This window comes from Mauremys reevesii, linkage group 19 (assembly GCF_016161935.1).
Source record: "Mauremys reevesii isolate NIE-2019 linkage group 19, ASM1616193v1, whole genome shotgun sequence".
NCBI classification, from domain to species: Eukaryota; Metazoa; Chordata; order Testudines; family Geoemydidae; genus Mauremys; species Mauremys reevesii.
In genome coordinates this window covers 22575041-22601251 of record NC_052641.1, presented here as the reverse complement: position 1 = coordinate 22601251, position 26211 = coordinate 22575041, and the positions used below count along the sequence as shown (strand labels likewise).

Genomic DNA, 26211 nt, shown 5'->3' with positions numbered 1-26211 from the left:
TTTAAATAGGAACCATTAAAAAAAAAGTATTTAAGTATGCAGAAGTTTGTGAGGCCACAAGAACGCTATAATAATCCTGAGATTAGGCAGATATTAATCTTTCCAGATTTGCCACTTCAGTACACTATGAATAAATGCAGAAAGTCTAAATGGATATGGAACTTGACTGAGTTATCAGTGCCTGGTTTTGACAGATCCAAAGGGAGGTTTGTCAAAACTGTCCTGTGCCCTTTTTTTAAGGACTTCTGTGTATGCACAGCAGCATTTCCTGTCTAAAATCTTTGCAGCTGTAGTTGGCCTGTTAAATTACTTCAGGACACTGAACAAAATAGATTATCCCCACTATCTTCATGAGACTCTAAATTAACTTTCCAAATCCAGTCTGGTTCAGTGTAACATGGTACTGACTACTTCTGGGACATATTGCTAATGCTAAATTAATAAACATCAGAATGATAATAAAATCTAATATGTTATATTAAAACTCCTGTTTAAAGTATTACAAAATGTTCTGCTTATGGGATTCAATGCCCTCAAAGCTCATTGACTGACTCATCTGGAAAGGGTTAATGAGAACACTACTGTAAGCTTTTACTTGACTTTATTGGATCATTGAACTTATTTGGAGTCCTCTCCGTTTCTTCTCTCTGTAGGTATACCCAAGAGAATGGTTCTGTTACCAGTTATGAAATTCCCAACATATCCTGTTCCCCACTACTCATTCTTTTAGCAAATGGCAGAAGCTAATTCCTATTGATTGAACAACACAGTACAGTACAGAATGTTAGAAGAGAAAAAAGCCTTTTTATCCTGTTTTCTTTGAACACATACTTGAGCAAAGTCATTTGTAAAGAAACATCTTTTCCTACTTTTTGATTTTAACAAAATGCAAATTTAGTTCTCTAAAACTTGAAGAAAAAAAATGTTCTGTGAAATGTTACCTCATTTTCAATAACTTATACCAGCCTTCTGTTATAGGGAAGAACTAGAAGCTTAAACCTTACGTTTTAAATGAAGTATCCGATTATGTAAAATTAAATTTGTGAAGGATGTATAGAATATAAAACACTGATCACAAATAAACGGTTTTGTCGTAACACAGAGTACTGCCTGTTTCCTAATGCAGTCGCACAGAATCTCAGTTAATGGCCTGTATGTGTTGTAGGGCTACTTAATTCAGAGTGTAGTTATTTAAAAAAACCAAACCAGTAATACAATAGAAACTTTTCAGTTAAATTTTAACTTTGAAAATATGAAGGTGAACAAAGCTAGTAAGATATGGGTTTAAGTATTGTCTTAGCTTATTATTTTTGATATATCTAAGCATCAGTACCTTGAAAGGATTCCCTTAGCATCTTTAAAACCAAGGAAATTAGCATATCATAAGGCTCAGTAACGTAGACCCTGTCTTCGTTTTCCGAGAAGCCTCTTCATTTGTATGCAAAATGCTGAAAAAGAAAACAAAGGGCATTATTAACACTAGCTGGTCTCTTTGTATTCAGTTATATTTTGTGAAACCTGTGTTAAACAAGGGAAATTTCCATGCAAAGACTTCTGTTACGCAATTGGAGGAATACATAGTTAAGTCTGTATTGCCCAGAGAAAGGACAATCAATGTTATGATTAAGTTTTTTAGTGTTCCAAAGATGTTTTTACAATGCCCCTCACTTCCCCCCAAAAAGAATAAATTGCACTTGTTCTTGTGGCCTTCTTCTCTCTGTAAGATTGTCTGTCCACCCTTGATTTTCCATGGAGCATTTTTAGTTATTTTAGTTGTTAGTGTCTAATTAAAAAAAGGGTTCTCCTTTTCCCCTTACAATTCTAAGAATCTAAAGCAGCAACAAGGTCCCCATGAAAACTTGCTATTTAATGGTCCCAGTTCTTGTTGAGTGCTGCTGTGAAAAGTGACACATTTCAGCCATAGGCCAGTATTCATTTTTTGATACGAGTTGGTGCCCAGAGTAAGGCAACATCTATAATATCAGGAGTGCATGTACCCCTCTGAAAGTATAGAGCAGAGGACATGCTCCATACTGTCGCCAGAATATTTCCAGGCTTGTGCATAAAGCTGTTGTGCTTTGGACTCTAATATGAAGGAATAAAGTACTTTTTATTAAGGTATCACCCCCACAAAATAAGCAGCACTGTTGGTTGCACTTCCCCATTCAGAGCTCACCAGTTCCTTTTCAGTAGGTTTGTTATATTTTGTGCTGTCTTGAAGATGCCTTTATACACTCTGCTCTCCTTCAGACTCTGTTCTTGGGGGAGGGTGTTTTGTTTTTTAAATGATGTGGTAAGAATGGGGCTTACCTCAATGTACGTTTCTCATAGCAGGGAGAGTAATCATAGAACAGCATGATAAGGGGGTGAAGTGTATAACAAGCTGCTTTCCTTGGAATTAACTACAGCAGCGGTTCTTAAATCAAGCATTTGTGCTTAGGAATGTGCTTAAATCTTTCATAAACGTTTCTCTTCCTGCTGTAGCTCTTGCTTTCATTTGGTGGTGGTGGTACTTTAATAAAGTATGTAGCCTTTATTGACAGTAGCAATGAGTCTGACATTATCATCCCTTGAATTAGCACAGAGAGAGAAACGGCAGGGTTGGGGGTGCCTTCAAATTGCGAAGTGTTGATAAATCATTGACATGTTTTGCTGGCCTATGGATGAAAGGGAGCCATCACGGAGCAGAAAAAGCATGGCTGATGAGAGCCCATTTTGGAGTAATATAATATTCATTAAAAGATCCCTGCCTCTTTTGGAGTTCTCTTAATTGGCAACTGCTGATGATAAAGTGGTTTTTTGTTTTTGTTTTTTAAATCCATGAATTTCTGAGACTTTAAATTTTAAACTACAATTTGTTCTGAAAATATTTACATATTGAAAATTTACTTGTCCAATAGCTTACTCCTCCCCAGCTCATTAAAAAGAGGGAGCTATGCTCTTTTCCAACATGATGGCCGTCATTTCAGATGATTTATATGAAGTCATTTTTTCATTTTTTGTCATTTGTTGGGAGTTACTAACCACATTGTAAACTTGCCCCGTTGCTGCATATTTTACATTTCTCTGCTTTACTGAAAATCTGAATGAGCTGTCAGTTCTTTGTTTAAAAAGTGACAACCTTGGAAGTATAGATGTTTTGATAGTTTTAAAAGTGCCCATTTGTGTCCCTTTTACAATGAAAATTCCACTTACAGCTGAAGGAGCAGAGAAATTTAAATGGAGCTTTAGCTTCAGCCAGTCCCTTTGAAATTAACATGAAGTTTTTGCTTCTCTGCTCTTTTCTCCACTGTAGGTGGTTTTTTCATTGACAGTCCCTATTGCCAGCCTCTCAGCATCGCACCTCTTATTGTTCACTTGGGCCCTCAAGATTTCTTCTCTGACTTCTAGAACCATCAGGTTGTGTGGCTCGAAATGGCTATTTGTAGATGTCTTAAAAGCAAGAACAAACGTGACTTGTTTTGAGGGGGTCTCAGCTTCAAATATGGAACTCTGAGCTTTTCCTTTTCCAAAAGATTTTTTCCCTGAACTCAGATCCTTTTTAATAAAAGCAATACTTATTTTCCAAGCCACAGTCCTTCCTTGGGATACATAGCAATAGATGTGCATACATGTCTCTTGGTTATTTCTTCACGCAGAAAGAGACCAATGTATAAAACTTGGCCTTCATTAAAAATTGGTGGGGCTCCAAATTTAATCAGTTAACTCTGCTTTAGCTTTCACCACTTAAATCAGAATTTTAACTGAACAATTGTGCTCAGGTCTTTAGTACCAAAGTTCACCTAGAAACTGCCACCAAGGCTTACAGTGGCTATTATTGAATCCAGAGCTGCTACATGCCAGAAGACATGAAAGGCAGCAAACATTCCACCTTTTCTCCCAAGTATAACTGAACTAATGTGTCTCAACCATGCCTCACAATAATATGGCGAAACGGTGGAAGGATTAGGTCACTTCACTTCTGAAATGGATTCCCCCCCCTTAAAATCCTCATAAAATAACCAACATTCTAGAATTTGGCAAATTTCAGAAAAAATTCGCTGTTCTAAGTTGATTTTTTTGTTCGTTTTTCGTTAAACTGTTTGGGATGCTGAATCAATTATCAGGATTATTAACTGAAGTCAGAGATTCCTCTGTATGAAAGTCTTTATTTAAATGGTGTTGGAACCTCTATATATTGCAGGATAAGACTTTTTAAAGCAGTTTTCAACAGGTTAATATTTTATTCTCATTCTCTCTGGACCTTCGTAGCCATATGCACTTTATAAAATAGGCTGAAATGTAATGACTGTAAGCAGAGATCATGGTATAAAAAGGTAAGAATTTTTATTCTTAGCTTGAAGAATATGTTAATTACTGTTTTTCAACTCCCATAGACATGTGATGAATCATATATATGGCATGAGCTTTTATTATGCCTTTATTTAATTTCAAAATCTAACTGTTTAAGGACAAAAATCAAGTGGTCTAATTTCCAATCTTGCGTTTTTTAAAAGGCCACTGAAATTATTTTAGTTTAAGATAAACTGTTGCTGTTAAAAGATATTAGTTTATAAGAAAAAGGAATCCATTAGTCTGATCAGTAAATCATTCTGCTCCAAACATCTCTTCTTGTGTAGTCTGAAAAGTTAATAATAATTGATACTCTTGAGTATGAGGTACTGCGTTCCTTCCTTTCTAGTGGAAAAACTCAGCTGTGTCCAAAGCCACAGTGTGTGCTAATTAGCATGGTTTGTATGGAAAGCCATAACATGGCTTTCTATAGGGGTACAGAATAGAAATGTACTGTTGACTATATCTAATTAATAAGAAAGTAGTAATCTTTTCCCAAAACTATTAACACTAATCTCCAAAGGAAGGAGGAAAAGCTTTGGTAATATTTAGAATATTGAAGTTAAAATCTACAGAGACCAAATAATATTAGGCCAAATTAATTCATAAGGAAGGGGTGTTTGTGTGGGGGGGAGAATGGTGATTAACTCAGCATGAATACATTGCTTGGTCATGGTTTTGTAAAACTAGGAATTAAAATAGAATCATTAATAAGTAATTCTGTATTTTAAGTTCACCTTACAAAAATTTCCTTGGATTAAAATGATTCTGGATTGAGGCCTAAGTGTATGTGATATGTATAATTTTTTTTAAAATAGTCATTTTAAAATTTGTTTTACATACTATTGCATATTCTGGCAATGTACTGTCATTGTAATATCAAGTTGCTGAGAACTCTCTTCATATAAAAATTGTACTTAGAATGTGGCTTTTAAATGCAGAATAATATTAGCTCTATAGTCGCTCCTAATACACAGATGTGAAAGGTACAAAAGACCTGATTCACCACTGTTCTTCTGCTGTAAAACGGGTAAGCACATTGAATAATGGAGTGGTAAACCAGGCTCGGAGTATACTATTTTTTTGTAGTAAGCAGGTAAGTCACCACACTATGTAAATTAAATGCATTTGATTTAACAACTGAAAAAATCATATTTTCAGAAAATGTAATCGTAGGTATAGATTACCTTTAATAACTCAGTCCAGCAAAGATCTGGATAGAATTAATAGTCTCTTACTGGACAAATTCCTAACTATAAACTCCACCAACATCAATGGGAGAGCCTGATTTGACAAGTGGCATCTAAATTTGCACCTGGAAAAAACTTCAGACTCAATTTTGCAAGCAAGTTGTCCATTATAGCACTTGAACATCCAGCTACATTGTGGGTGCAATCAGTGAGCTGTTGAAATGCTCTCACAGTTATTACGTGGTGCAGATTTGGATCTACAGTTATCTTGAGGCACAAATTTGGGACTCTGCCCCAGAGGCCCTTTTAAAATCAAGGTCTGAATCTTTCACTAGCAGAGGATTGCTGAGGCTTGTATTGAGAATGGGCAGCAATCGCAGGCTGCTCCATTAAGCTTTGGAGGAGGAATGTTTTATACATTTCATATGAGAGAGAAGGTAGATTATAATTAACTGCTCTTCAGGTTTCCTCTGAATAGCTCAGGTGATGACAGTCTGATAAGCACTGTCCAGATCAGGCACTAATTAATAAAATGCCTGACTGCTTCTCATTCATTGAGAGAGTTGGATTGTTAAATGGCCTTCATTTGGCACTTTTGTTGACTGCTCTACAGCAAAACAGTTAAGCCTGAATTTCCTTATTTGTCCATGGTTACCCCAGTTAATTGCTCCAATCCCATATTCTGTTCCACTGATGCCCTTCTGGAATGTTCACCACTTAAGAGCCTACTGCTCACTGAAAGTCAGCGGAACTTAAAGTAAACTTTCAAAAGTGCCTAAGTCACCAAGGGTCCTAAGTCCCACTGATTTTCATTGAGATGTAGGCTCCTATGTTACTTTTGAAAATGGGACTTAGGAGCCAAAGTCACATAGGCACTTCTGAAAATTTTCTTTTAGGACTGTCTCATTCATAGTTCTTAAACTGGTTGGAATGTTAGGTCACTCTTGACCACTAGCGTGGGTTGCATCTACCTGACGTGCAGTTGGGACAGGCAATAGTCTGCAAGGGAAGGTAGAAAGTGCTCTCTTCTACAGCAGTAGCTGCACGGTGTTTAAATCACAGGTAAGTCAGCAGAGGAGAGGGGAATACATTGCCTTTTTCCTATAGCCTGCGATTCTAATGTTGTCGAGTTTCATGGCTTGGAATGCAATTTAACATTGGAATGCAATTATATGCAAAGCTGACTCCATAAGCTTTACTGTGTAGCTGCTATGTCTGTTCTGTTGTATCTTTAAGAACAAGGGACAAAGTCTTGTTTTGTAGCTTGGACTTCTGGCTCAGAGTTCGGAGGAAGTCCCTTTCCATTAGCGACAGACAAGCAGATGCACAGTCTGGTGTGTTCCCTTCCTGCAGTAATCCTTGGAGCTAGTTGATTTGATTCTGTGTGCTTTAGAAATTACTCCTAGCACCAAGAGGTTCAGATACCAAATCTCCCAGATAATTGACTGGCCCATTAGTTTGAAGGGCAGTTATTGTCTGTCAGTCATCTTATATTAATGCTATTGTACGTGCTGGGGGTATATAATTTTTTTAAAAGCTGCCTGTGCCTTTTGAGATGTAGGTCCCACCCCATCACTGTGCTAAACTGCTTGTGTCCAGTAGCAGTATAAATAGTTGTAAAGGGCCATTCTCTTAGCTAACAGAAAAGTTGTGCATCCTGCCATTACATTATCTGTGTTCTAACTACTGAATGCATGTTAAAAGAAGAACAGGGCAACCTTATTCCTGGGCACTGTGCCGTTCAGATGGAGAGTTTCTCCTGTGTACGTGTAGCTTCTATTGCCCAACTGATTCCTGTCGGATGAGTACACAATCCAGCCTGCACCAAAAAAAGGCAATTTAGTGCCTGTGTAGGTGGCTTCTAATTTGCTGTCATGCAGCCAGCAGGAGTTAATTACATGATTCCAGCATCATCATGGCTCTCATTTAATGTTCTGTCAGTCCTGCTGCCAAGAGTTGCACTGGAGTTAAATACCATTTGCTTTTATGAGATTCTCTGTCAAGGAGCTTGGGGGGCGCAAGCTATTCCAGCATCCCAGTACATAACTGAATGGGTTTTTTTAAGCTATGGAATCTTTACAGCAGGAGGTTTGCAGGCACTTTCTGGCACCACATTCTAATGGCCTTGAATTAACCTTTTGAAAAGCTTTAAGAAAATGGTGAATTTTGATGGAGAACTTTATCATTCAGGCAGCGGGGACTATTGCTCCCATTGCTGGCAGATACCCAGCTCAGCTGTCTGCACGCTGTGGAGAGGAAAGGGATCCTCTCTCTTGCGGCACTTGCCTTCTAGCAGAAGGGTGATCTGTAAAGTGTCTTACTCATAAAAAGGTTATTCTCTAACCACAGGAGGATCTTAATTAGGTAAAGGCCTATAACACACGAAAAACCACTCTGAGTCTGCGGTTTTCCCAACAACCACTGAGTGAAAAATTCCTTGACCACAATTCCCCTCTTGGGCAGGACAGAAGAACGGGGCACCAGCACAAAGATTTCCAAAGGGGCTGGGAGAAACCTTTCCCTATGGGCTGGCTGTTCCATAATGGTGCGTTCATTTCTTGTGCCTTCTGAAGTATGTGGCACTAGCCACTACCTGAGACTAGATGGAGTACTGATCTGGTCCAGTCTCACAATTTCCTATGGACAAGGAAAACCACATATGGGACCAAGTCCTGCAGCCGTCATTGTACTTTCTCATCCACAAGTCTCCTGATGTGGAGGGAGGGTGAGCATATGCTCCCCTCACCTACTTGTATCTCTCATGGAGCGCTGAGGTCTGGAGGAACTTCTCCAGAATGTCTGTTACTTCACTTCAGGCAGTGACATTTTGAATTAGTTTTCCAGACCTGAAGAAGAGGTATGTGTAAGCTCGAAAGCTTGTCTCTTTCACCAACAGAAATTGGTCAAATAAAAGATATTATTTCACCCACTTTGTCTCTAACTTCAGGCACTGATGGAATATGTCACAGGATTCAGACTGTCCTCAAGTGGTATCTGGAGTCCTTGGTGACCACTCTAGCAAAAGTGATCTTTCCTCTGGGGAATTGGCTTTGTCTCCATGTACCCATAACGGAAGGCTGGGATTGTTTTTGTGGCAGCTCCTGCCTTGTATACTACTTGGAATTCTGCTAGATAGCAGTCTGCACGAAATTCAGATTAATCAGGCTTCTTCTGTTGAGGAAAGAAACCCTAACATTTCAGACTGGTTCCAATGAGGTCTCAGAGGCAGCTCATGTAGAGAAATCCAATATATGTGGCTGAGCTAAACAGCTCAAGGGCAGTGTCACTTAAAAGCAAAGAACACCGACTTTCTTGGATACGTGATGATGTGCAAACACAAGGTAAGTGTTGGTGTTTCCAGGCAGGAGAGGACCTGTTTCTCTGACATCAGGAGATTGAAAACTACCCACCTTCAGGACTCAAATGAAGACTCAATATGTGCAGTCCTTTTGCCTTAAAAATCCAGTAGCTGCAGCTTTACTATTCAGAGGGCACCTATTCTTCTTTAATCTCATTGAATAAATCTCTTGGAAAAACATGTTTACCATCTCTAATGGGTGCAGACGGCTTGTCTGTTAACTGCCCAGTGATTTCATTTTTCTACTCTTTTAGCAAATCTAGTTCATTGTGAAACTGATCTCTATAATAAAGTGGAAATTTTATTATAGCCATTTCAGAGCAATTCTCAGGAGAAACTCTTGCTGTCTGCCACACGGAAGTCCACGCCCAAAGATTGTGGCATCTGTTTTCATCCTTAGTTTCTTGACAGATCACATTTTGGAGGGTAACCATGAAGTCTGGTAAGTTAATTGACACTGTGTGTTGGCATACAACAGAAATCTGATCAGGAATGTTCTCTGCCATTGTTCTGTTATTTATCCACACCTGTTAATGCTTCATACCTTGGTATATCTCAGCTCAGTGCACAGTTTCATTAATGACCATGAAACCCCTCCTTTCTCCCCCCCCTCCCTCCCCCAAGCACTGGAACAGGAGCACTTCAGCATACAGGTAAGTGGTTCTCTTTGTAACTGATTCTTAGTGGAAAGCAAAAGCAGCTGTGAAGGTCGAGAATGTCCATCCCTATGATCGGGGTTTTTTTGCTAAGAGTGGGTGCTGTCTGTGACTGTGTGACACTGTGCAGTGTTTTGCAAAAATGTAGCTGCATCAGCTCTAAGAGGCTAGCTCATCTCAGTAGATGTTTAAATTCAGTGACTGTGTGATCTAGTCAGATAAAATCTTTCTTGGAGATTCCTATTCTAGTCAGACTCCCATGCCCCAAATCTATTTTGGATTGTTTTATCCTGTTGTATTTGGTGTCCTACTCTTTACATTTTAGTACCATATATTGTGAGGCATAGGGAGGGTAATTTAATAGTTATTTAAGTATATTTAAAAAAATTAAAATGAACAGTCCAAAAGGAGTCTGCAGAAAAATTGGCAAAGTCTGAAGGCCTTTTCTCAGCCATGGAATTCTGAGCCACCTTATTATGAATGGCCCAACTATCAACAAGATTTGTAAGAAACAAAGCATCTGAAATATGTAACTGCAGAGCCACACACTAATCACATCACATCACATCACTGGCAGTTTGACTGTTAAAGGTGCAATCCTCTGTCTGTTGTGGTGAAGGTTAAGAACATTCAGGTGTTTCATGATTGGGCTAGAAGCATAAGCACTGACTCTGTGGGTGCTCTGGGGCTGGAGCACCCATGGGGAAAAATTGGTGGGTGCTCTGCACCCACTGGCAGCTCCCAGCTCACCTCTGCTGAGTCCTGCTTCTCCCCCCCCTCCCTCCCAGCACCTGCACTGTGAAACAGCTGTGGGAGTGAGGGGGGAGGAGGAATGCAGCAGGGCCAGGGGCAGCATGCGCACCCACTGGTGCCAAGGAAAGTTGGTGCCTGTGGCTAGACGTGGGGGTGAGGTAGTGAAAACAGCTGGGCTGATGTCTCTGCAGGAAGATGCAAACCCAGCCACTTCTAAAAGGAACTCAGCAGCTGCAAGCTGGCTGAAATGAGTCAGACTTTTTTTTTTTTTTTAAATACTGTGTGGACATGGGAGAAAAGGGCCCCAGTCCCTGCCTGTCTAGCATGGTTCTGTTACTTCTGAGTTCTTACCACTTCTGATGGATGCAGCTTCTAGCTGCATGTTCAGCCACTTACAGAAAGCACCAGGTTCCCTGTTCAGCATTAGAATGTGAGGGCAGGAAGAGGCCAGGTGCAGAAATGGACACTGAGCCTCCCTTCTCCACCCTTGAGGGGTGAGGCATATTAGCAGGAAGTTGGAGGGAGGCCTGCACTGCCTCTGCTATAAATGTTGTAAAAACAGGGATTCAACCTCCATGGCTGCAAATCTGGTATCTTTCACCAGAACCATTTCTCCACCCCCTGCCCGTATAATGTATCAGTATTTGTCAGCGCCTCAACTCAAGACTTTAAAGTAGCCAGGGTAGTGAGGCTAAAGACTTCTGGGTACATCATTGCAGCAGATTAGATTACAGAGCTGGAAGCATGCTTTATGGCTGAACACACAGGGCCAGAATGGAAAGATTTCAGAAGTCAGCGTGTGAGATCCAATGAGAAGATGAAATTCCCCACTGCGTTCTATGCACTGTTACCGTGAAGCTGAATTTTGATATGGAAAGTACAGTAGAACCCTGTTAATCTAGAGAGTGCTCAAGCGTGGGGCACTGGGCTGATACTCTGAACTCTTGCCTTAGAACCTGCCTGTAAAGCAGGGGGGCTACTGCTGTAACAAACTACAATTGCACGGTGTGAGGCACACGAACAAATAGTGACAAACCACAGTAGCTTCTGCTGATCAGTACTGAATGGAATGTCACAATATTCCTGGCTAATTCTCTAAGACAACAAGGAAGTTAGAGATAAAGCACAAGCTGATTTTCAGCTTCACTCCTCAGAATCGCCATGAATTAGTTGGTTAAACAATGCAGGGAAATTTCCTATGAGCACTGTGTCTGGTTAGTGCTGACTTTTCTGTTCTCAAAAGCACAAGCTTGTGTAAGCAATACAGAATTACTCAGGGCCACACAGTGTCAGCTTTGCAGTGGACAACAACTGCATCTTAAGATAACAGGCACAATTAGGAGGAACAGAGCACTGATGAAACCTGCAACACTGTATTACTGAATGAAGGGCTGCAGAGTGGACAGAGGTAGCCAGCCTAGCACTTTTAATCTAATGCTGTTTGCATGTGCAAAATTTCATCTTGAAAAAACCTATATTCTCAATAGTTAATCTTGCATCTTGATAGGGTATTCTATAAACTGACCTCAAAAAAGTAGAATTTAACCAACATATGTTGCTTATTCAATATTTCTTGCATGCAACACAAAGCAAACGAACGCAGGGGCTATTCAGAGCTGTGCTGCTTTTAAAAAGTGGGAGTTCACAGTGAGTATGAACACTTTGTTACAACTCTTTCTAGTGATTGTTTCTGTGCATCAGAGCACCATGATAAAGGTTGGTGTAGATTTCTAATGACATCTATTGTCTAGGAAAAACACTTTTACCAATTTAAAGGCAGGAGATATAGCACATACAGAGCACACTCTGGGCAATGCATGTTTAAGGTGGTAAATTTGCCCTCAAAGCAATTCAGAACAGCTGCAGAAAAAACTCGGAAGTTTTGTCCAGTTATCTGCCCTGTTGGGGACAGAGATATCCTTAAACACCTGGTTAGAAAACTAAATAGTGGAAAACATGAAAGTCCTTAAGGACAAATAGTTTAAACTATTGCCCTGTTGAAAAGGAAAGGGGAAGCTGCCTCAGTGTTATCTGCTTCCAAAAGTACAGTGTCAGATTTGTGATCCTCTACCAAAACAATATTTAACCAAACAAATTCTCCTACTGCATGAAGATGATGTATTCCAGCAAACCTAGGCAGAGACCAAACTCTGGTCCCTTAACCCTTTAGCAAGAGAGAAATATTTGATTTCCACCTAGACCAGAATTTTTAGGATGCCCAGGAACATTCACATTCTAAATGGGAATTCTGATCCTGGCAGTGGGTTGAATTTTCAAAAGCACCCAAGTAACTGACAAGTATGGGTGTACCATGGCCTTTTAACTTAGTAGACTAGTTATGGAAGAAGGAGATCAAGATTTTAAAAAGTGGCCAATGTTTCAGGTGCCCAACTTTAGACCTGCTGTCTCAAGGTGAGCAATCAAAATCGCTAGTACCTTTCAGCAATCTTGGCTACACTGTCCAAAGCATGGCATGAACTGTCAGCTACAATTCTAGCTGCACGATCTTTGACTGGTGAAGATTTAGGAGGCAGAAACCCAGCTAGAGTTGTTACACTCAGCAAATTCAGGATTTGTAAGTCAGAAAAATTCTGGAAGTGCAATTGTGATTTTAGTCCAACATATGATGACTCCACTTACAGGATGTAAGAGAGAAGGAGAAGAAGCTTTAAACCAGCATTTCATGCTCAGGCAGGCCCCACTTTCTCTCCATTTTAGTTTGGAAACCTCTTTGATTTAGCTGCATGTCAGAGGAATCTGACAACTCTGTATTGATTGCTTTTTCCTTTAAATTCATTTGCTAAACTCACTGCTCCTGTCTCCTAAGGAGTGAGTTGCACTGGAGAATCCATGGCTTAGAGAGGCACAGAAGCCAGTTCAGAATAACAAAACCTAGTCACTGACTCAGTTTGGTCATGCTCATGTTCAGAACAGAACTAAATGAAAATATGCTTTGTGGGGGGAGGAGAAGAGCTGTCTGGAGGTGGTGCCACTGTGGCCCCACCCTACTGTGGCAGTCTCCAGTAACTGGGGGTTTGTACAGGATTATTTTGCCTCAAGGTGGGAGCTAGTCTCTAGTGCTTATAGGGAGGTTCCAGTTCTCTTCCTTTAGCCTTCGTGTAAACAATCTGCACACATACCGGAGATAGAGAATGTAACCCTGTAAATCACTTGTTGTGTACTTGTCTTTCTAGACTTCAATGACTTTGTTTTTCTTTGCGGATCAGGATGGTAAACAAAAGATCTATTCTCTAACTCTCCTTTTCAGCCACAGAGAGCTGACCTTTGGCTGACAGATGCACTTATTCATGCACTGAGGCTAGAGCATTTATTTTTACACTAAGATTAGATCTAACATTGATTATAAAGATCTAAACTTGTGCTATTCAGTCCCCGAACACTTCCCGTAACATACACAATAGGTAACACTGGACAAATCCATCTTTTTCAGTAACTTGCTCTATTAAAAAATTGCTGAGAGATACCTGAGGCTTAATTATAGAATGCATTACAGAATAAAAGATTTCTCCTAGTTCATGTAAAGAACACTCTGATGTTGAAACTTTTCCTGAATATTACATTGTAAATAGTGTAATTTGAAGTAGGAAGTAACTTGGCAATAACCTTAGTTGTGTATATTGTAAAAAGTGTAATGTGAATACTCCAAATGGTGTTTTCATTTGGGGGCAGAGTTAAGTGCACACTGAATTTTAAAATAGGGTCAGTTTACTGGCAGCATCTATAAAGCACCCTGCAAAGGCAAAGTAAATAGAATGCTCTTTGTATGTTCAGTTGCCTCATTACCTGTGATGCTGTATCTATATTACTTGATTTCAGCTGGCTTCTCTGTGTTGTGGTTTGTATGCCAGCTGCTGTTAACTGCAGAGAGCAGTGATATTTGCACTGTAACCTTGGTTCACCTGCCACTGAATGTAACCTGGCACTGCTGCATTCTTGGTATGTAAAGCCCTCACATGTTTCATTTGCTCCCAACGAAGTACAATAAAAAGCTTCTCTCTGCAAACAGGATCTGTGTTGCTGTGACTGATTGGTGTGTCCAACTCCGCTAGTAAACCTTGCTGGACTGCAGTGTAGGTCTAATTTCAAATGGGAAACTATTTTTGCTTTTTAGAGCATGAAGTGTGGGAGCCTAAACCAAGGAAGAGGCCAGTGTCTGGGCAGACACGTGGGACACAGCTTTTCAGAGGCTGCTGGCAGCCTCCTTGCCTTGGGGGTGGGAGCACATGCCTGGTACAAAATGTGTGGATTGTAATGCTTTTGCACAGGAAACACTCTGCATGCGTGTGACTGAATCCAACACAAACTAGCCACAGGGGCTCTCTGAAGATCATCACAAATTATGTGTAAAAAACCTGTTCCTGGAAGGGAAGTGGGCATCTTTCATGGCCTATGAATTAGGAATGGCCACACTAAGCATAGGGCACGTCCACACTACCCGCCAGATCAGCAGGTAGCAATCGATCTATCACGTCTCATCTAGACATGATAAATCAATCCCCGAACGCGCTCCTGTCGACTCAGGAGCTCCACCAGGGTGAGAGGCGGAAGCGGAGTCAAGGGGGAGCCACAGCCGTCGATCTCATGCCTTGAGGACGGGAAGTAAGTCTATCTAAGATATGTCAACTTCAGCGACACTATTCTCGTAGCTGAAGTTGCGTATCTTAGCTCATTCTAAGGCCCCCCAGTGTACACCAGGCCTCAGTAAAGCCAAACGCAGAGGGGGTTCTTTGGAGCTGTGATGGGATCCTAAACCCCAAGCTGGAATTTCCTGCTACACTGTTGCCTATTTAGATTTATTTGAAGGTCTAAGGTGAGGTGCTCTGCTCAACACCACACTCCTCAGTAGAAGAGGAGCAAGCACTTCCAGTTCCTGTGGGTGGCAGCACTAACTGTAGTTAGTTTCACATTAAATGCCCAACCTCCTCCTCCTCTTTCTTGTAACAGATTTTTTTCTGTTTAATATCAGACCAGAGATAAATGGGTTTTATTTGAAAGGTTAAGCCAAAATTGCTGCTCTGTTTTGAATTGAGGGTGTAGCTGCACATGTACTCTGACAGGTGAACAGTATTGATCACCTTGAACATTTCAGTGTGTGCAAGAAGGAGAGGACAGAGTGGAATCTCTTCTATTTTTAGATGTGAGGGTAATAACACAAATGGCTACAGGTTGAATGTTCAAATAGGTATGCACTGAAGTTGTTTCTCACAGTAACTCCCCTCCATTTTACAGAGCCTTGTGAATGCCTAGTCACTAGATGGGCCAATACCTGTCCTCTGAGACCATGCAGCTGACTGCAGGGTCCAGAGAAATCTAAGACAAAACTATGCCTTGTGATTATGGTTGCTCTGAGAACTTTTGTATTTTTTCATGTGTTTAAGGTTGCAACTTTAAAACTTATTCTAGTGCAATATATTAATAGCATGAGCCCCAGAAAGGAACTGTCTCAAGTTATGCTAGAGAGATTCCTGTGCTAGGTGGTTATGCTGGAAAGTCGCTGCCCTCCATGCCCCCCTGCTAAGTTAACAAGAACAACCTTACCTTTTCTTCAAAGTGCTTTTCTGAGCCTGCTGTTCAGCCGTTTCATTTCAGGAGGCTTGAGTGGTGAGCTTGCTGATCAAATTCAGAGGCTACCAACCTGAAAGAGGATTCAAATGCAGCATAAGCTGATTGCATTTGAGTTAAATAAAATTATCTCCCTAATAACAGTACCGCAGGGACCGAGGGCTCAGCATGTGAGACAAACTGACAGACTCCATGTGACACTGTTGCCAAAAATCAAAAGCCACGTATGCTACACTGGGGTGAATTAACTAGAAAGAGGGGGGCCGTTTGGTCAGGTTCCAATGCCCCACTTCTAGTTAAAAAGCACAGGGCAGCTTTAGAGAAAAAGGGAGAGCAAATAAGACTAATGAAGACCCATGACCTCCCTAAACTTGGTCTTAACCCTCAGAGGGGTCACAGGACCCCAGGGTGAGAAACCCTGCTCTAAGCAAACGGGGGTACAGACAGTCAGGTGCCATGTGACTGACGAGCAGGCTCTGACAAACAGCTTTCCCTGTGGCAGATAGAATAACTTACCATGGATGTTTTAACTCAGCAACACTTTAAAAATGAAGAAGCCTGAAAATTCTCCCCACCCCACCTTACCTTTTTGCCCTTCTGTGTTCTATCTTATTAACCTTTCTGAACCCTGTAAAGCTGCTTTTAAAATAAACATGGACGAATGATTGTCAGCTGGGCCTGTGTAGGAGCAAATAGGGGATATGTGGTGATCACTAGGATCTGCAGTGAGCCCAGCTTTTTACACACTGGTCACCAACCAGTTGTCTGGCTGTGATCTTTGTATTTAATCAGTGTGCAAACACCTCCTTTGAAGTAGGAGAGCTTTCCTCTGCCACTATCAGTGCTGCTACCTCTCCCACATCCTGCAGTTAATTCTTTTTTTCAGCCTGCAACATCCTGTATTCTTTGTCCACTTCCACTGTATGAGATGCTCACTCTGCATCACTTTATTGGCTTCCCTGTAAATGAATAACTTCATTGACCCCAGCTGCTATCAATGCTGATACACAAAGGACTGTTAAAACAGGGCCCTTGGCTAAAGCTCCTGCTCACAGATGTCAGCATCAAGGTGAATAATCCTTTCAGAATGCTTCAGTTCAGCCACCACTGACCATGTGTAGCATCTTCACCCCCCTGCTCCTGTGAATTCCAGTCTTGCAATGTTTGAGAATAAAACCTATTTCCGTGCAGTGGTCAGGTGCAATGCAGGCAGGCTGCTGTGGTGCCTTGAGAACTCTTGGCCCTTACAACTGCAGTTCCCTAACTGGCTCCCAGCTGAAACTGGGTGAACAGAGAGCTGCTTGGTTACTGGACGCCTGCTCCTATACTAAGGCAGCTGCTTCCTCTCACACTCCATGAGGAACAGCATTTGGAATGGTGGGCTCATTGCCCCAACGCAGCACAGCCTACACCTGGGGGAACGGTTGCTCGCTTGGTTAGATTGTAGGGCAAGTATGGTGGTGAAAACGTGCACACCCCTTGCTCTGGCATAGATTTCTTTACCCTACGGCATTCCTATGAGAGGGGAATTCTATCCCTGCTCAGGCAGGTATTAATTAGGAAAGCTTGTATAACTAATCTAAACTTTCCCTGCAGTCTTATTTCTAAAGGGACACAGTCCTTCCTGCCGAGCCCTTGTGAGGGACAGTGATAAATGTGAGACATGCTCTAGCAATAACTAGTTACTGTTAGGCATGTGCTCCTGCTGTACATTTACACTGATAACACCTAAACTTACATATAGTTCTGTCCAGCTATTGCACTTTTCTCACTGATGAGCTAATTTATTTTTGAGTGATCAAAGCCAATCAGGCTGTCAGCCCTGGGCAGCTTCAGCCCCGGGCAGCTTCAGCCCCCTACCTTTTCAAGTCTCATGCGGGAGGGAGGTGTCACAAGCACAAACAGGTTGAGAAACACTAGCTTAGAGCACGAGAAGCAGCCATTTATAGACCCTTTGCAACATAAGACGGCATAGAAAAGAAATTAAAATGTTCTCCCTTAGTCCCTTCTCTGGCTCCTGTTCAATCCCTCTCCAGGCACTTGCATTGCCTCTCCCTGCAGTACCCGAGTGCCCTGACTCACACTTCTATGCCTGGTCAAACCTTGAAATCAAAAGATGTGTGAGGAGCTGTACAAAGAACTGACACTCCTATCATTCACCCTCCCCCGCCCCAATTGGACATGTGACTGTTATGGCCACATCACTTACTGACGCTGCTATTAAAACAACCAAAAGATTCAGGCTGACGCATCAGGGTTCCATGCTGTCTGCTCTGGAAAGCAGGGAGCCAAGCTTTCTCCCATTACAAGTGCCAACACCTTGAGAAGTGTGCACTTGATTACAGAGAAATCAATGTGTTAGCTGTGTGCACCTCAGTCAATAACACCCCCACCCCTTCATTTCCACAAGTAAGGGAGCAACACATCTACAAGTCAGGCTGAGACTCTAGAGAGCTGACCTGCAGCCAAAACTGGACACAGTATCCAGATGAGGCCTCACCAATGTCGAATAGAGGGGAACGATGCCGTCCCTCGATCTGCTGGCAATGCCCCTACTTATACAGCCCAAAATGCCGTTAGCCTTCTTGGCAACAAAGGCACCTTAGACTCATATCCAGCTTCTCTTCCACTGTAACCCCTAGGTCCTTTCCTGCGGAACTGCTGCCTAGCCACTCGGTCCCTAGTCTGTAACAGTGAATGGGATTCTTCCCTCCTAAGTGCAGGACTCTGCACTTGTCCTTGTTGAACCTCATCAGGTTTCTTTTGGCACAATCCTCTAATTTGTCTAGGTCCCTCTGTATCCTATCCCTACCCTCCAGCGTATCTACCACTCCTCCCAGTTTAGTGTCATCTGCAACTTGCTGAGGGTGCAGTCCACACCATCCTCCAGCTCGTTATTGACAAGGAAGCACAACGGCGCAATAAATGCATAGGGACCTGTACAGCTATTTTCTTTGTAATTGTCGCACCTAAGAGCAAACTCTTGTGTCAGGTGTAATCCACCTAAGTAGCCAACAGGCTGAAGGAAGCTTTTCAACATTACAGCAGGCACTGCCTATGCTCACCATTCAAGGCAACTCCAAGAGGGGGTTTCCCCATGCTGTGGGAGGGTTAGCAGAGATCCCTACAGGCAGCACTTCACCCCTCAGTCAGTTGCTGGGTATGAAATGCTGACTTTAGTCCTTCGCTGTAGGCCTAAGTGTGAGCAAGTCAGCTAGAGAGAGAGCAAGTTCATCCCCTGAGCTGTAAATCATCCCGTTCTCTTTGTCACCAAGATCCTCCCTGTGTGCAACAGCAAGAAATTCAAGCTCCTGACACCTTCAGGGCATTGGATGAGCTTTCACTCTGTCTGACACCTCTGTTTATTTATAACACTGTTTAAAGGCAGCCTCTGTTTCCCTTTCAATGACATTGAAGGCTCCTCCACACCCCAGGCAGAGGAAGCAGGTGGACGGGGCAGAGAACAGGAAGCTTTGCAAGCTGTTAGAGGGGATTCCCTTTAGAGATCTTGGGAAAAGGACACCTACCCTCCTTCCTAACCCAGAGCCAGTGCTGCTTGCTCAGCTCCCTCTGTGCATACAGGGGAGAGCGGTTACCCACTCAGAGAAAGGGAAGAATCCATCTATGTTTACGATTAATTAATTAGACAGACTTTTGCTTGGAGAGGAGGGTAGATATGGGGTGAGTAGAGGGGCAATCCTGAACTGAACTGGAACGCTGATCCAATACATACTCCTGCAGTAGTGACACTGCAGGCTGGGGGCAATTATTGAATTTTCATAGAGGGTGTAAAAGGAGCACATCGGGAGTGGGGGGGAGGATTACCCCAGGACAGTTATGTTGGTGTGAAGAGTCTGGTCCACATCATGGAGAAAGATGCACAACGTCCTGCATCTGTCTAAACCAAGGGGTGTGACGGGATCCTGCTCACCAAGATGGGGCTCAGGGTGGGCCATGAATAATTATAAACTTAGCAGGTGAGGAGAGAGACCGGATCCCTGTGACTGGGGTTGGTGTGAGAGAGGTCTTTCTCCTACAGCCTTTATAAATATAACTGCTCCAAAATCCTCCTGCCTGGCTTAGACAAAAGGCCTCAAAAACCCAGAAAATAAAGCCAGCTGCAGGAAGCTCTGATCCCAGCTGTACTTTGAGGATTCTATTTCCAGACAGTGTCTCAGCAGAAAGCTGCTTCTGCAGAGACCCCCAGGAGCTCAGCCTGCCAGCCCCTGCTACAATGCCTGATCTTATTCAAGAGCATTTCATTTCAACTTGACAAAAGCCTTGGCTTCTGAATTCAGAGGGATGCACTGCACCCCTGTTAAAAGAGAGAGATTGTTCCTACAGAGCAGTGTTTGGAGATGGAAAGCACACAGATCAGTCAGCCCTTCCCTGCTGCCCATGATTAAAATTGGATCTGTACCTTGCAGCTCTCTCTAGCTGACCTGTAGGGAGGAGGGCAGATCACAGCTCCTTTGCTATTATACCATCACTTGCTCAAAAACACGTGTTCTATATGCAGGTGAAAAAACCAGAGCTACTCAGCAAAAAAAAACCCAAAGCAATTCACAGGCATCCGGCTTGCAAAGGAAACACAGTAGAATTAATCCAGGACCCCATGTCAAAGCAGCTACTTCTAGGTATTTTATACACATTAAATAATCTCTCCCCTTGCCTGCAATGAACAAGGGGCTAGAATCGGTTCTTTCTTAGTATATTACATGGGGATGATGAGGACAATGGACTGGCTGCTTTATTAACCTGAACAAAGAGAAAATAAATCCACACCACATTTAAAACACAAACGAGGCTAGAAATCTGCTCACCCAGGTAGGAAAGTCCAGAAGCTTGTTCAGAAGGAAAGGAGCCCAGTGAGAAATACCCCAATTCTGGTGGGGGAGAAGGGAGGGAGGCTCATACTGGAAGTGATAACGGTTGGAAGCTTTTGCAGACTTACAGCTGAAACAGTTATTACTGGCCACCTCTTTCCATGCTGTCTAATCACCGATATGAGCAACATCTGCAGTCTTCAGACACATTAAGAACATGAGGCCAGGCTACAGAGCAGCCAGTGGTTTCTCAAAGAAACATTTTAGTATCATAACCATCAAAGGTGCCTAGGAGCAGCACAGTTTGTGCTGTACATGTCTGCGCTGGAAGCAGAAAGCTCATCCATAATTCAGAGGAGCTCAGCACAGGCTTCCACCGTGCCCCTCACACACACCAGGGCTTTCACCACATCACGCAGAGTGCCTCCAGGATGTGCCTGACACCATCCCTTTCAAACACCATCGAAAGCATCTGGGCAGAGTCCTTTCAGCTGGGCATGCTGTGCTCCCAACAGGACTCTCGGGGGGGCAGAATTATGGGTGGCTCTTGATCACCCCACGATTTGCCTTTTAAAGCTCAAAGGAACAGTACTTTATAAGTAGCCCCCCTTCATCTTCTTCCCTTTGGACAGGAGAGGAGAGTTATTAAATACCAATATTTCCACTTCCTCCTTTAAAGGTTATTGGGCTCCACCTCACCCTGTTTCCACACCCGCAGTCTAGGTTCCCAGGCCTGCACCAGCAGTATTCCTGACAGAAACGCTTGCAGAGGACCCTTTCCCCAGTCCTGAACGCTGCCACAGGCACAGCGCTCTCTGTCCCCACCTCTCTCCCTCCCTCTTATGGACACAAGTTGGGAGGAATCTGCATTGCTGCCTTCCTCGCTCTGTCTCATGCTTGCCAGAGAGTAGATTTGTCTCTTCGCTCTGAGACACCCTTTCCAGCTACACGTGAAGGTCACAAGTTGTTCTAATTTATAGTCCTCCGATAAAGGTCATATCAGATATTAATCTGATAAGAACAGATACTCTAGTTTCACCTTCTGAAGTCACCTGTGCAAGAGACTTGGAGCTTATTCTTCGCCTTGGATCACACACACAGCAGTAGGAGATTTAACACTCATGCCATGTGCTCATTGCAAACCTTGCACAGCAAGGGCTTCTGCTTCGTAACTAGCAGGCTGCAATTCTCACCAGCTTTCCACTTGTTACTATGCTGCCATTTCTTACCTTTACTGGGACTCAGAGGTTCTCTGTCCCTGGGCAAGCTCAGCACAGGCCCTTTCATGCCAGCATTGCTCCAGCTCCTCTCATCACAGAGTGCTCTATAAATACCTCAGGCAGATAGTTTAATGGGGCTGTGATCACACTAGTTATTTTGTCAAGGTTCCTACTGTTTCTGCCATCAGTGCAGCTCCACCTCTGGCAGGAATGGTGGGGGAAAATTCTAGCGTAGACATAGGTTGGGAGGTAAGTATTCTGCTTGAAGATCACACTCCAGCCACACACACCACAACATAGTAATAACCTCCAAAGCAAGCCTGGACCACAGCACAGGTATAGAAGAGCACCACAGGCCCAGAACTGGAGATCTAAGGTCTTTTATAACCCACAGCATCTGGTCACAATCAAGCGCCAGGGCCCCGGAGAAACCGTCAGACCTACACTCTCGCCCTTAAAAGTTAAAGCCTCTCCCTGGAAGAGCTGAGACTGTATGGTACAGGAGAGTGGGGGTCAGAATGGTGGTACATTGGCCGACTGTGTGCAGGGCACTGGAACTGCAGTGGATATAGCAGGTCAGGACTGAGACGCATTGCAAGAGCTGGGACAGAGGCTCAGGACTGGTATAACAGGAGCTGCTCATGGTCAGGAGTGAGGTGCACCAGCCAGTGTGTAGGGCAAAGTACAGCCCCTGCTCAGGACACATCATGGTGCCTATTGTTGGAAAAGTTTTGCACACGCAAGAAATGGCCCTTGCCTCTTTTGGATTAACATACTGGGAAGCCTGGCATTCAGACTGCAGGCTGGATCCCCTCCTCTCTTCGGGGTATCACTGAATGTCTGAAGGGGCAGCTGACAGCATCCCTCACTCCCGATAGCTGTATAAGTTTGGCTCTCTCTAGATGTGACATTGTATGACTCTGCCAATCCCTCTCCAGCAGCTTTTTACAGCTGACTGCGTGGACTGTCATCTTCTTTAACTGTCTCTCCTTAACTGATTTTCATGCAGAGTGAATACATTGGCAGCTGCCTACTAAGCCTTCGCCTCACCCGGAAAACCTCCCTCTGCTCCCAGCAGCTGGAGCCTGGTGCAAACACTTGGGAATAACTCTGCGCTTTAAATGGTGATTCACTCTTAGGCTTGACAAACTCTCTGGCTGTATTCATCAATTAAAGAGAAGCACAGCTACTTCTCCCTGGTGAACCAATGAAAAATGCATAATTCTAGCAGTCCTGGAGCTCAGACTGGCAGCATTTCTATGCTGGGCGGTTTAGGATCTTGCTTATTAGAAACCCCATCCCTGACACCCAGGCTGTTGACTCAGAAGGGGTTGGCAATTGTACGAATAGGACACCGCCACAGCCCCTTCCGTGAAAAGATCTCAGCTCCTTTGCAAAGACCTCTCAGCCCCCGGGAGATGGTATTTTCACCCCCATTTTGCAGACTGGGGGTGGGGGAGAGGGAGAGTGAGGCACAGATTTAAAGTTATTTGCCCAAGGCCATGTAGGGAGTCTGTGGTAAGGGCTCTTCCATCTTCTAATTTTTGCTCTATCCACTAGACAACACTCCCCCTCCCATTTGGGTTTAGAAACATGGGTATTTATAATATTTTCCTTGCCACAGCAATTTCTACCCTGTTCTCATAAAACACTTTCCCAACATTCAGTGAAGCCTGGCCGCCCTCCTCCCCACTTGTGAAACAGGCATGTGCCATAGCAATCACTTTGCAGGCGGGTACAATTCAGCACAGCCAGGTTATGTGACTAGAGAGAGGCAGTATTGTCAAGTGGCCTAAGTACTGGACCAGGAGCCCCAAGCTGTAGCTCAGGCCACTAGAGTGGATCAAAAAAAGCAACATCTTTCCTCCAGTGCTTGTGTGGACAGGACGCTAATCGGGGGTCACAGCTGAGTTCACTTTGCAGTAAACACAAGCCTTTCGGGCAGTCTAGTGGGCCACCACAGATGGGTCCAAACTATGTGTTTAAAAAATGGCTGGGCCCCAGCAACACTGTTTAGGAAACCATGTTTAACCCAAAGCAGTTTCAGGTAACCCAGCTTCAAAACAAAACAAACCCATGCAGCTGGCTCATACTCAGCACAGCTTAGGGCTGGCTCTGACCAGCTCATCGGTCTCCTTTGCCTCTTCTGGCCACTATTTTAGTAGGTGAAAGTGCAGCATAAAGGGACAGATTTTCATGAGATCTCAGCTTCTACATAAGTCATGATATTTTCAAAAGATTTCAGCATGGTGAGGGCTGAGCTGTTTTGAAAATCTGCCCACAATGCCACCATGGGAGCTGCTGGATACAGTTTGAAAATCTGGCCCTTATTTATGTGCCTAGGTAGGAGCTGAAAATCTGGTTCAGTTTGTGAGTGACGAGCACTTCAAAATCTGACTCTACTTGTCCCCCACTGATGCTAGCAGGCAAACAAAGAGGAAAACCCACAGAATTAGGAACTGCAGGATGCTTGTGTGTTCAGCTGAACCTTCTGCAGTCTTCAGACGCAGGGACCACCAATCACATTCTCTTTCGCATACTGGGAATGGGAATCAAAGCAGCTTTCACACCACAAGATGAAATATACAATATGCACACGTGTGTGTGTGTGTGTATATATATATATATGTCTGTGTGTGTGTGTGATTAGTTATACTGTACACGTACATACACGGGTTTGAGCCCAGAAATCCTCCTGCACCTATATGCGAGCATTATACAAATGAGTCTCTTTGCTACCACACTGACAAGAGTGGAAGTTTTCTCTTGTGCCAAGCCCTATTCACCCTTAGCATCAGGGCACTGGCAATGTTCAAAAAAGCCTGTGAGAGGCAGAAGAAAGCCAGCGACTGCCTTAACCTTTTAAGCAGTTTGGTTTCTTGTTGCACTGGGCCTCTGACAGGGAGAATGGGACCAGGCAGCCACTCATCTAATTACAGAATATCAAAAAGGTCAAATGAGTTGTGCATTATTACTTCTCTATTTTCCTATTACAGCTTTTAACTTCAGGAGGCCTCGCTGCCCCTCAGCAAAGGAGGAGCAGAGTAACAAGCCAGTCCTGTGACAAGAGTGGAAGATGGTACAAGCTGGGCCCCTCAGAAGGAATGGTGGGGGCATTAAGTAGAAATTCTCTAGAAACTAAATTGTCATTCAGGGCAAAATTCACCCCACGCAGAGGGCCTGCTCGAGGCCAAGGCATGATTTGAGCCCCAGTGATCTCAGGGGTGAATTTTGCCTTATCCCCTGCCAAAGTAAAGCACTGCCAGGTGCCAGCTATTGAAAAGCACAATTCCTCCTCCATTATTAACACCCACCAGACATTATTAACACAAACCATTTTTGTTTTAGATCCCAGAATTTCCTTTTCCCAGTTGGCCCTGTCCGAGCGCTTTTGCTCACCTTGGAGATTGAGAGCAGAGCAGTTCACCAGTCTGGGTCCCCGGGCGGCTCTGTAGGACAAGAACAAGAACGTTAGGTCACACGGACCTCACCAGCGGACAAGCATGAACCCAGCCAAACCCCTGTTCTCTTTAACACACGCCCCCCGGATGCTGAGCAGGGCTGGTGAACAGACCCTAATGCTGATGCTACCTTGGCTTGCCCCAAGGACACCCAGCGAAGAAACTATCACCAAGGTCCCCTGGACCCATCCCCACTGCCCTCCCATTTCCGGCTCCACTCCAGCCCCCCCAAGGTGCCCCATCCCAGTCTTTCCACCCTGCTGTCCCTAGCCCCCCCCAAAGGTTCACATCCTCATTCCCCAACCCCCCCAGCCCATCCTCCCACCCCCCTCAGTCCCTGTCCCCCTCTGTGCACCTGACCCATCCTCCTGCCGGAGCTCCCAACCCCAGATAACCCCCTCTGTCCCCACCCTCACTTCACCTCCAGGTGCCCCCGGCGCCCCAGCCCCCCAAGGTATCCCCCCTCACCTGGGCGTGGGGAGCAGTTGTTGCGGCCCTGCCTCCCTCAGCCAGGCCCCAGCAAGCTGAGCGGAGCTGCCCGCCAGCACTGGCGGGGGGACGGAGCAGCGCCTAGCGGCAGGACGCCGCAGTGCAGCTGGCTCAGCTCACCCCTGCGTGTGCATGGCCTGGGCCCATCTCCCCACTCCAGCCCAGCCCAGCCACCCTGGGCTCTCCAGCACAGACTGTGGGGCCTGGGCTCCCTGAGAGCTCAGCTTCTGAGGAGACAAACGGCAGGGCCTTGTCAGAGCTCCCCGGGCCTGTGTCAGACCCCAGGGCCATGGCCCCTGAGCCAGGCCCCGCCACACTACTCCTGGGCATCAGCAGGGGCAGC

At 44.0% G+C, this 26211-nt stretch overlaps 1 protein-coding gene and 1 long non-coding RNA gene across 3 annotated transcripts in view; one reads left to right on the top strand and one right to left on the bottom strand.

Annotated features, from left to right (window-relative positions):
- LOC120386761 (spermatid perinuclear RNA binding protein) overlaps positions 1–1097 on the top strand; it is an 85883-nt gene extending 84786 nt beyond the window's left edge. For both annotated transcript variants that reach the window (XM_039506506.1, XM_039506505.1), the window contains exon 18: positions 654–1097. In XM_039506506.1, the coding sequence (XP_039362440.1) occupies positions 654–730 (77 nt within the window). In that variant the 3' untranslated portion in view covers positions 731–1097. The remainder of the gene's footprint in view (positions 1–653) is intronic.
- A 188-nt stretch (positions 1098–1285) lies between these two features.
- LOC120386762 lies at positions 1286–25574 on the bottom strand. Its single transcript, XR_005589909.1, has 3 exons — positions 25318–25574; positions 15849–15945; positions 1286–1448 (listed from the first exon to the last, which is right to left on the bottom strand). It is a non-coding gene; the product is annotated as an uncharacterized LOC120386762 (long non-coding RNA).
- Positions 25575–26211: the final 637 nt, after the last annotated feature.